Source organism: Rhea pennata, chromosome 20, assembly GCF_028389875.1.
Source record: "Rhea pennata isolate bPtePen1 chromosome 20, bPtePen1.pri, whole genome shotgun sequence".
NCBI lineage: Eukaryota > Metazoa > Chordata > Aves > Rheiformes > Rheidae > Rhea > Rhea pennata.
In genome coordinates, this window is record NC_084682.1 from 12,474,110 (window position 1) to 12,485,039 (window position 10,930).

The 10,930-nt window shown below is 59.6% G+C and overlaps 1 protein-coding gene across 3 annotated transcripts in view; it reads left to right on the forward strand.

Moving 5' to 3' along the window:
* The window catches only part of HIP1 (huntingtin interacting protein 1), a 72,516-nt gene extending 65,247 nt beyond the window's left edge, over positions 1-7,269 (forward strand). For all 3 annotated transcript variants that reach the window (XM_062592786.1, XM_062592787.1, XM_062592788.1), the window contains 14 exons: positions 1,135-1,329; positions 1,657-1,804; positions 1,988-2,074; positions 2,279-2,386; positions 2,474-2,610; positions 2,838-2,948; positions 3,252-3,310; positions 3,591-3,684; positions 4,236-4,336; positions 4,469-4,574; positions 5,037-5,160; positions 5,405-5,466; positions 6,313-6,424; positions 7,049-7,269. In XM_062592786.1, the coding sequence (XP_062448770.1) occupies positions 1,135-1,329; positions 1,657-1,804; positions 1,988-2,074; positions 2,279-2,386; positions 2,474-2,610; positions 2,838-2,948; positions 3,252-3,310; positions 3,591-3,684; positions 4,236-4,336; positions 4,469-4,574; positions 5,037-5,160; positions 5,405-5,466; positions 6,313-6,424; positions 7,049-7,059 (1,455 nt within the window). In that variant the 3' untranslated portion in view covers positions 7,060-7,269. The remainder of the gene's footprint in view (positions 1-1,134; positions 1,330-1,656; positions 1,805-1,987; positions 2,075-2,278; positions 2,387-2,473; positions 2,611-2,837; positions 2,949-3,251; positions 3,311-3,590; positions 3,685-4,235; positions 4,337-4,468; positions 4,575-5,036; positions 5,161-5,404; positions 5,467-6,312; positions 6,425-7,048) is intronic.
* Positions 7,270-10,930: the final 3,661 nt, after the last annotated feature.

Here is a 10,930-nt window from a genome sequence, read left to right on the forward strand (position 1 = left end):
TGCTGGGCCCGCCGTCCTCCTGCTGCCTCCTCAGCCATCCTGGCACATCACCTGGGCACGCTCTGGTCGCTCTCCGGTGGGGCTCAGGGTATCCAGCCCTGCTCAGAAAGCCCAGACCAGGGGGTGGTCATTGTGGTAGTAGGATAAGACAAAGCGTAACCCGTCGAGATGCCGTCAGCTCGATAAGCTGCTTACTTTCTCTGTCATTTCCAGATCCACATGGTTTTAGTGATCTGTACCGTGGGGTTTAACACTCATGGATGTGAGAGAGCACAAAGCAGCCTTCTGCAGCTGTAGCAAATCACCCAGCTGCCGAGGGCAGCGGGGATGGGACTCGGGAAGCTGTTGGGACTAGCAGCACTGTGGTTTGGTGCAGGTAGTCTGAGGAGCTGCCTGCCTCCCCCCAGCCTGCCTCAGACCCAGCAGCCAGGCAGAAATCAGGCATCTATCACCACAGTATCTGTGCTGTAAAACTGCCCTTCCTGAGGGAAAGGCTGAAAGATTTACTCTCATTTGAGCAAGGCAGGAATCACTGAATGAAATCCTCGGTGGGAAAAGGCAGGAGTCGGATAGGGTGGCTGTGCTCTGCTGTAAAACTGGCAGGCAACATGTGCCTCGTGTTATAAGTCTCTTTATGGGCTGATAGCTGTGCCAGAGGCTCTGCCAAGCCCATGAAGACGTAGTCCTTCGCTGTGTAGGGCTGCAGGGCTTTTTCCAGGTTCGTTACAGAGGTTGGTGTGTCAGGAACTGGCAGGAGCTGTCCTTCCCCAGGGGCAGACAGGCTGCAGCAGGACACGCTCAGGGCAGAGCTGGCTCCAGAGCTGGCAGCCAGCACCCTTCATCCACACTAGCTGCACTCTCGTGTCAGGGTGATGACAGTCATCAGTCAATAAAAGCAAAATGGCAACTCCAGGGAGCCTCAACTGGTCCCACGCAAGGCGATCATGTCCTGCGAGGTTGCTGCCTAGACACAGTGGATGTAGGGCTGCAACACACCAAGCAGGGATGGTAGGGGCAGGTTGGGTTTTGGCCTGGAACGAGCTATGAGCTCCAGATAAACCCCAAATGCAGGGGCTTATCTTTTCTCCGCCACGTCATCAGCAAAACTTTGATACCTGTTTTGTTCCCATCCAGCTGGGAGTGGAGCAGAGCACCAGAATAGCAGGCCTGGAGCAGGAGAGGGACAGCCTGAGCCAAGCAGCAGAGCAGCACAGTGAGGAGATGGCTGCCCTGCGGGCTGAGCTTCAGCAGCTGCAGGATACGCTCAGCAGCGAGAAGGAGAGCAGCAAAAAAATGCTGGAGACACTGCAGACCCAGCTTAAAGACAAGGTACCCTGTCATGGCATGTTGGCCAGCATCAACACTGGGGCATCCTGGCATTGCTCGGCATCCCAGCAGCATGCTGGAGCCCAAGGGCTGCTCCGGCCATGCCAAGAGGAGCTGCACAAGGAGCTGCACTCCATGGCACATGGCCATTTGAGTCCTGCTCAGCTGGTTGCTTGGGTTGGAGTAGAGCAATGCAACGCCTTGGTTTGTGCTGAGACCCACTGCAGGTCTTTGGCAATCAATGAGCACTGGGGGCTGCAGTGGGGCATCAGGGGATTGCACTAAACAGCTGGGGCAGTAAGGACCCTGATCCCTACACTGGCTCCACAGGAGAACGTGGAGCAGGCCTTCCAGCAGCGCCTCAGCCAGGAGCAGTTTGCCCTGCTGCAGGGCACCACACAGGAGGCAGAGCAGATGGTGCAGGACTCTCTCAGCCGCCTCGAAGACCCTGCTCACATCAGCTGCACAAGCTCGGCAGGTGAGTTCCGATTTTCTCCAGCGCCCAGCTGGCTGGGGAGCACAGTTGCCTGGGCCTCGTGGCCAGCAGCACGCTGCCTGCAGGCAGTCACAGCGTGGGCAGGACAGCCTGGCCGTGCAACGGGGCTGTGCTGGGCGCAGGGGTGCCCAGAGTCTTGGAGTCCCATCTCTTGTGTGCCTGCAGATTACCTCCTGTCCAGGACGTTGGCAGCCTCTGACTGCATAGAGAGGCTTCAGGATGCACAAAGCAAATACCTTTCCAATCGCACAGGTGAGAGCCGGGCAGCCCCACCACGGGCTCAGGCAAGCGGCTCGGACCGGGTGGAAGGGGCATCTCCAGCACGCGGTGGGGTGCGAGGCCGTGGGGCTTCCCGAACGGGTTCACCCCATCCTCGTTCCAGCTCAGGGCATGGTCTGGCTCGCGAGCCCAGGTGGGCTTTTAACGGAGCCGCGTGTGCCCTCTCTGCCGCCGCAGACATGAGCAGCCTGCTGCCCTGTGTGGCCCTCTTCGCCCACCTCATCAGTGACACCATCTTGCAAGGCAGCGCTACCTCCCACATGGCCCCCATGGAGCCCGCTGACCGTGAGTGCCGCGGGGCTGGTGAGGGCAGGGGGCCGGGCGCTCCCGCCCCGCACACAGCTCCCTCAGCCTCTCCTGCCGTCCGGCCAGGTCTGCTGGAGGCCTGCAAGCAGTGCGGGAGCGAGGCCATGAGCTACCTCGGTGCCCTGAGAGAGCCGGGCACCCTGGAGGGCGCTGACTGCACGCCAGTGAGGAACTGCCTTAGCCGCATCAGCGCCATCGGGGAGGTGGGTGCGCCGAGCCGGGCCGCGCACCCCAGGGGCATCACCCCTGGGCAGGCACCAGAGGTCTTGGTGGGCTCCCAAGCGCGACAGGCCGGGGGAAGGAGGATCAGGACATCGGGGACAGCAGCCTGTCTCGTGTGCCCCATCCCCCCGGGGCTGGCGGGCACCGGCAGAAGGGGTTGCACTGGTGCTCTGCCGCCTCCGGACGCTCCCTTGTGTCCTGGCCCCAGGCGCTGCGACCCAAAGGGCTGGATGTCAAGCAGGAGGAGCTGGGCGATCTGGTGGACAAGGAGATGGCAGCTACTTCGGCAGCCATAGAAACTGCAGCCGCCAGGATTGAGGTGAGCTGGCCCTGCCTGGGCTGCCTTGCAGGGTAGCTGCGAGCCCCAAGCCCACGCTGGCTGTTCCCGAGGCTGGCTGGGGATGTCACAGGCAGGTAAAAGCCCGAAATCTCAGAGAGTCGCCATGGTCTGAGCACCAGTCCTACCTGCTGGCAAAACAGGAGCCAGAGCTGGGCTGGCAGTGGGCCAGCATCCAGCTGGGATGTGCTGCCTGTCCAAATGGTGCTGGGGGCAGCAATGGGCATGGGAGAGAGCCCCTTGGCAGTGCGCGTGGCTCACAGTGGCTTTTTCCCCCTGTGTCAGGAGATGCTGAGCAAAGCCCGGGCTGATGACACTGGTGTCAAACTGGAGGTGAATGAGAGGTAAGCGATAGCTGGAGCCCCACAGATCATAGTTTAAGACACTAGTTTAGAGGGACACTGAGAGAGGAGGAGGAGGAAGGATTCAGGGAGTGAAGTGACCCTGGGAGACAAGTCAACCAGGCCTGCTCTCCCACTGCCCTTGGCACTGGCCGAGAGAGCATTTACCCCAAGATGCTGGGGTCTTCTTGCTTGCCTCCCTGCTCTACGGCTGCTGTGGGATTTTGAACGTGTGGCTGCGGCATGGCTCCATCCCTACAGCTCAATTGATTTTGTCTCGCAGGATCCTGGGGTCCTGCACAGGTCTTATGCAGGCCATCCAAGTGCTGGTTCTGTCATCCAAGGACCTCCAGAGAGAGATCGTGGAGAGTGGACGGGTGAGCAGGCCCACCTATGGGCAGGGAGGCAAGCCCTCCGCCAGGACCCCAATCACCAGGGACTGAAGCCCTGACCTCCTGCATGCCTGCCCAGCCTGGCATCCCCATCTGAGCCATGGGCCTCCTGCAGCCATGCTGCTCCACGCTCTGGCCCATCTCAGGAAGGCAAAGGCCCAGGCTGCCAGTGAGAACAGCTCTCTAGATCAACGCTTACTGCCAGGATTTCCAGCCTGGGGCTCAGGGTCTTCTCCTGTCTGGCAGCACCAGGCACACTGCAGAGCTTGCTGACCTCTGTTGTGTGCCCTGAAGGGTTTGAGCACCCTTCCTACAGCCCTTCATACTGTTCAGGGGAGCCCATGATATCCATGGCTTGGATGTCTACCCAGCTTGCCACATATGTCCTAAACTACCTCCTGAACTGCTCCATCTCCCTAAGAGCAGAGGTTTGGGACCCTGTTGCCCCAGCTAGCGCACCTCTGGGGTGGTGGCACTTGGCGGTCCCCCTTCCTCTGGCACATGAATATGCATCTTTCTCCTTTGCTAATCCACAGGGCGCAGCATCCCCCAAGGAGTTTTACGCCAAGAATTCCCGCTGGACAGAGGGTCTCATTTCCGCATCAAAGGCCGTGGGTTGGGGAGCAACTGTCATGGTGTAAGTGCCACCATGACTGGTGGAGTGTGTCAGAGTCCTGCCCTCCCTGGCAATGGCAGGGGGCATATGAGTCCACAGCTGGATGGGACCTGCTTGAAGGAAGCCCCAGCCTCTCTCTCTGCCCTCCCATAGCGATGCTGCTGACCTGGTGGTGCAAGGGAAGGGAAAATTTGAAGAGCTCATGGTGTGTTCCCATGAAATCGCAGCCAGCACCGCACAACTGGTGGCAGCTTCCAAGGTAGGAGCCCTGCACAGTGCCCAATGCAAATGCACCCCAGGAGGTTCCCCTCTCCACTGCCCCTGGCTGGGGGTGGCTGTTCACATGGCTTGGCTGCTCCACCAAGCACCATGAGCTGCACGACCACTTCCTTGCAGAGAGGCAGCTGAGCCCAGTGCCACAGCGGAGACTGATCCCCAGCCCTGCAAGCTCATTGCAGGTGTGGTGCTGCCCATGTCTTGGCTGAGGAGATGCAGCAGCTCCAGCCTCAGACAGGAGCAGGGCATCCCTCTGTTTGCCAGCATTGCCTGGAGGAACACACATGCTGCTCTTCTGGCCATGGCTTGGGGGCTCCCAGAAGGGCTGGCCAGGGCCAGGGCAATGTGAAGGCACAGCAGAGCTACAAGCTGGCTTGATAGGTCCTCTCCCTTGCTCGGTGTAACTCCTGGAGAGCAAGCACATCCCTTCTCTCTGCCCTGGCAGGTGAAAGCAGACAAAGATAGCGCCAACCTGTCCAAGCTCCAACAAGCCTCTAGGGGTGTTAACCAAGCCACGGCCGGCGTGGTGGCCTCCACCAAATCAGGGAAGTCGCAAATTGAGGAGAAAGGTAAGCACGGGGCCCAGGAGCCCTTTCCTGGAGCATGGACCTGTGCAAAGGTCCCTGTTCTTTGTGCTGTGTTCAGCTGGCCATCTCCACCTGTGTGGTGATCTCTGCCTGCGGCTGCCACTCACTGTCCACGTTCCCACTGGCCATGAACTCAGTCCAGTACCTGGGAGATGGTGAAGCTGGGGAGGGGACGCCAAGCTGGGCATAAAGCCTCATGGGGAGGGTGTGTCTTCTTTCCCTGCAGACAGTATGGACTTCTCCAGCATGACACTAACCCAGATCAAGCGTCAAGAAATGGACTCTCAGGTAGGAGGTTTCTCTGTGCTTTTGGATACCCACGTGCTGTTGTTTCTGGCATGTTTGGGCTGTTGAGAGTGTCCCCAGGCAGAGTGTGGCGGGGAGAGGTAGCGTGAGGGCTGGGGGCTGACATTGCCACCCGTTCCTGAGGAAGGGGAGCTCTGCATGCCCATGGGGGATCTCTGCCCTAAACGCAGTGGTTGGGGGCACCGTGGCCTGTGTTGCTCATCTGCTGGCCATGCGGACCACATGGGCATGGAGCATGCCTGGCCTCCAGGGTACCGCTATCGCGTCTGGAAAGCACAAAGAGCAAGGACAAAATCCTAGCTGGGGCCTGGGCTTGCCCGGAAGCTGTGTGCAGTGGTTCTCCAAGCCTGTTGGAGCTGCTGTCCCCCTTGCGGTGCAGTAGCCTAGCTCAGTTCTGGCCTCCCTCTTGTGCCTTCCCCGTCGTGCTGCCCCACAGCACCTGCCTCCCTTTAGCACCGGGCAGCCCTGATGGCTCCTTTCTTGTCCCATCCTTGGGATCCCCAAGCATTTCCAACTTGACTGTCACTTCCCTGCTCAGACAGCACCCAGCCTTGCACACATTTGTGTTCTGTCCCTTCTCCAGGACCATCTGCCATTAGAGCATTAATTGGATGTGCATTGGGGGAAACTTTGGGTTTAGTATCAGGAAGGCTGCAGGTGTAAGGAGCACATGCTGGCACATCACTGTGCACAGGCACAGCTAGTTTTGGGGGGCCAGGTTGCGGCAGGAAGCCCTGGAGCGCACGGGTGGCCAAGCCAGCTGTGCTGCCGGCAGTGGCCAGTGCCCTGGGACACAGTAGGGCAGTAGCAGTGTGCTTTGTCCTTCAGGTGCGTGTGTTGGAGCTGGAAAACCAGCTGCAGAAAGAGCGGCAGAAGCTGGGGGAGCTCCGCAAGAAGCATTACGAGCTGGCTGGAGTGGCAGAGGGCTGGGAGGAGGATGGTAAGCAGCCTGCAGGCAGGAGGTTGGGCACCGCAGGAAGCCCGCAGCCTGGGGTGCGCTGAGTGCAGGTCCGAGCGGGCCACCACCGACTGCACCAACAGCCGTGGGAGCCAAGCAGCAGCCATTCCGACTATCCGCTTTGTCCTGTCCATCCCGCTCCTTCTGGGAAGGAGTGGGGCAGGCATGGAGCCCTGGTTCTGCGCTGTCACCTCTGCCAAGGCCTGGCAGCAAATGAAGGCAGGTTCTTAGTGGGCATGGGTCTCGCAAGCAGAGCTCTAGGAGCCTGGAGACATCAGCACAGGTAGCCGAAGTCCCGTGGGGACTCTGGTGTGTGCGGGAGCCTGTGGACAGCTATTAAAAACCCGTCCCACATCCACCCCCACTGCCATCTCTCCCAGAAGCCTCACTGGGAGGAGGCCTCAGTGGGACCCAGGACTCCTCTGGGTCCTCCTGCACGTGTTGTAGCTCAACCCCAGGACTCTGCTGGCAGCAGACCCCCATGCGCTGCCAGGGCTCTGCTGCCCTTGAGCCACAGCACGAAGCCCTGAGGGCCCCGGGGGTAGCAGAGGGATCCTCGAGGGGTCGTGTTGCTCTGTGCCCGCTCACCGTCCCTCCTCTCTCCAGCCGCAGACTAGCTCCCTGTGCCGGAAGCAGCCATCCACCGCCGCCCCTTTGGTTGACTGGGACCCAGCTTGGAGCAGCCCTTTCAAAAGATTCACAGCAAACTGGTGCAAAATCCGCCCCGAAGCACACGTCCTCTGCGTTCCCCCAAGAGCCGCCTCCAGCGCCGGAGGACCGAGAACCATGTCGCCCGGGGCCAGGAGCAAGGGCTCCCCAGCCACCCTGCCTCACGCCAGCTGCAGACTGCACGTGTATTTATTAGAGCTGCTTGGGGGTCTCTGGGGTGGTCTCTAACCCTTTAGTTTCATTTTTTGCACAGATTCTCTGAACTGTTTGGCCCAGGTCCGGCTGACTGAGAGCATTAGGGTTTCCTTTGCCTCTTGCCGCTTCTCCAGCCTTAACGCGTTAACTGGCTCAGCGCAAAAACCCAGCAGGAGCCTGCCATGGTGCAAAGGGCCATGGGCCCAGCGGCGTGGAGATGCAGCAGGGTCAAGAACCGGCTCTCCTGGTGCTGCTGGGCCATCTCTGGGCTTGGTGCTATGCGTGTTCCCCTGGCCCTACACAGCCTCCCCTCCCGCTCGGCTGCTGGGAGCGGCAGAGTCAGGGTGGGGAGGTGTGAGCCTCCCAGTGGGGGCACTACGAGTGCCTTTGGCTGCTCTAGGAGCCAGAATCCTGTGTGGCTGCGGGGTCAGGAGCTCATTCACACACAGCAGATGATCTCCAGTAGCCTGGGAGGCTAAGCCCCAGCCGGCAGGAACTACTGCCTCCTGTGAGCCCACTGCCTGCAGAGCTTGCAGGACCAGTGGGTGGCTGCGACAAGTCCTTATTAGCTGGCCCAGCCCATGGCTCCAAGTGCTGGGAGGCCATGGCCAGGCTGGAAACAGCCAGCAATGAGGAAGGACTTGGATCAGCAGCAGAAGAAAGGCTGTGATGAGCTCCTGGTCCCTTGTCCCCAAAGTGCCCTCTCAGGAGCAATGCTTGGAGTGGAAGAGCGGGACCAGCTGGCCCGGAGTGGGTGTCCCGGGGGTCCTCGAGCAGCGTTGCCCTGTGCTGTCTTGCCCTAACAGATCACTGTGTTAATGCCAGCAATAAACCACTCTGCAAGGTGCTTGGCTCACGCTTGGGCAACATCCACTCCCAAGCTACATACTGCTGGAGCCACTGTGCAAGCTGCAGGCCAGCAGCTCCCAGAGGCATGGAGTGGCTATGGGGCAGCAGCGCAGAGGGGTCGGGGTCTCCCCATGTCCTTGCCACCGCCTTGGGTGCATGGAGGTGCAGCAGTGCTCACATCCCCAGCACCCCAGGCGCTGCGCACTGTTCCCGGGGCGGAGGCAGCCGCCAGGGCAGGTGCCAGATGTACAGCCTAGGCTGGGGAACCTTTGTGCCTTGGAGCAGGGGACACCGAGGGCCAGGAGATGTCTGGCAGCTCCCACCCCTGCGGGCCTCCTGGCTCATCTTGCTGCAGGGTTGCCTTTGCCCTGGAGAGTCCCCGCTGTGGGGATGGTGGTGTCAGACCAGTGCTCAGCAATATGCACCACCAATATTGCCCCAGGCAGCTGCCCTCTGCTCACCTGCCCCCATCCTGCCAGCGCCGAGGCTCTTTGGCCAGGACGGGCCCGCAGCCGAGCCAGAGAGCACATCCAGCCCCCTCTGGGCGGTCAAGGCTCTCTGGTCTCAGCTCAACAGCATCGCTGCCGGCCTGCTCCCTGAACCTGCTTTGGAAAGCTCCTGGTTCTAGAGGTTGAGGCAGCAGGACCGGATCCTGAGTGGGTGTTGGGCATGCAGGATTTGGCCCTTCTCTCTTTAGGAGGTGGTGACAGTAGTTGGCACAGCCTGTCCAAGGACTGAACGGGCTTCCTGGAGGGGACTGGGCAGTCTCAGCCCCGACCACCTGGGAGTGCCGGGCTCAGGGTGGAGGTGCTACCTCTCAGAAGTGCTGTGTCCTTCCCGGCAACATCTGTCAGCCGGGCCAGCCCTCTTTGCTGCCTGGCACTAATACTGGTGGGGTCCACCTGCCTCCCTCTGCCCAGCCATCCCAGCATGTCCTCTCTGGGCCGGCACACCCAGCACCTGCTGCATCCTACAGCCAGCCCTGAATCTCTCCACAGCAGCTACTGCCAAACTGCGTGCCCTGTACCTCCACCTGGCCTGGGGACCCTTCACCACCTCTTGAGGCAACACAGGGCTTCCTACCCTGGGCTTTCACTGCCCCCAAGTCCCAGTGTAGCCATAGCACATATGCCACTTCCCAAACCCTGAGCTGTGCGGGCTCCGCATCCCGGCATGCCAGCCCACCAGAGCCCAAGCAGGACCAGAGCGAAGGCAACTCTGGCCTCCCAGCATCTCCAAAAGCAATATGAACAATCCCCTTGCTGCAGGACACAAGGAGACTTGGGTGGTCCTGAAAACCCTGCCCACCTCTTTCTGGGGTCTCACCTGCGCAGATAACCCCCAACTACCTCAGGTTTCCAGGCTGTGTCCAAGCTGGGCTGGGCCCCTGGGATGGCTGGAGGGAAGGGATGGAGGGATTCAGCCGAATCTTGGTGAAATGCGATACCGCTCTCCAATTGAAATGACTTTTCCTCGTCTTTCTTTTTGTAACTTTCCCAAATGTTGGGGTGAAGGAACCTCAATGCAAGCAGTTCCCGCAGCACCAGACAGCTCTTATCTGGCGTCTGGCTCGCGGAGGGTAATGGGCACGGCTGGTTTCCAATGCAGTTTTTTTTCATTGTATAATATGTTGTGTGTTTTCAATTTTTAAATAAAGACTTCAGCCCAGGTTTGCTAGCTTTGGAGGTTTTTTGGAGGTTGGAAGCTGTGCTGCCAGTTGGCACACATAAGCCAACCCATTCCCTGGTGGTGCTAATGGTCATTAGCTGGTGGCGATCCCCCATGTCCCCAGAGGCTCTAGTGTGGGTGCAGGGCACTCCATGGTTGTGCCAAGCTTGGTGCTGGTGTCTGTGCTAATGCCATGTGTGCTCAGCCCAAAGAAAGTAATTCTGGAAGATGTTACCAACATTATCTGGGTAGCATTCTGGTGGTGACAACCCCATGTCCCCAGTGAAAGAGCTGGGCCCCTCCACCTAGTTCTGTCCCCTGTGTTTGGGGCATCTTGTACAAGTGACACCCCACTCTCTAACATGCCTGCAGTCCTTAAGAAGAAGGTGACACCAGCCTTCCTTGGTAGGGGCTTGGAGAGGGACAGGACCTTTTCTCTGCTCAGATCCCAAGGAATAGCCTTGGCTTCATCCATCCCTTCCAACCCTCCGCTCATTTCCTAGTGGGTTGTTGATGTTGCTGCTCTGGAGCTACAAGGTCATGTTCTCCCACACAGAGCCAGCCTCCTCTGGGCTGTGATACTGGGTCAATGCAGAGCAGTCAAGGCATAGGAGCTTGGTTCTGCCCCCATACCACCCATGGCTCTGGCTCATGGTGGCCATAAATGGAGTACCTGCTAGGTTTGATGCTGCAAGAGGACTTCACGCTCTTTGTATGCTCACAAGACCTCTAGCAGGACTGAGGCACTCTAAGCCTTTGCAGGGCCCTGGAGGCACCTTTGGGCTACAAAAAACACTTGAAAATCAACCCTGTGCAGGAGCATGAACGGAGAACAAAGTCCAGCACCGCTCAATGGGCCCTGCTGCCTGCCGTGATGGTCCCTGAGCCACAGTGAGCAGATAGTGCCACGCAGAGACCCATGGCCCTGCATGACAGACCAAGTATAGCACCAGCAGGCTCCTCCTCTTGGTGTCACCAGCACTTTGGGAGTGAAAACGATTCTAGCTCAAAGGGCTGAGAGTGGGCACATGCCAGGGCTCTTGGGCAGTGCCTGGTGCCATCACCCCAGCACCACTGTGACCCTTCACTGCTGCCCCAGGGGCCCAT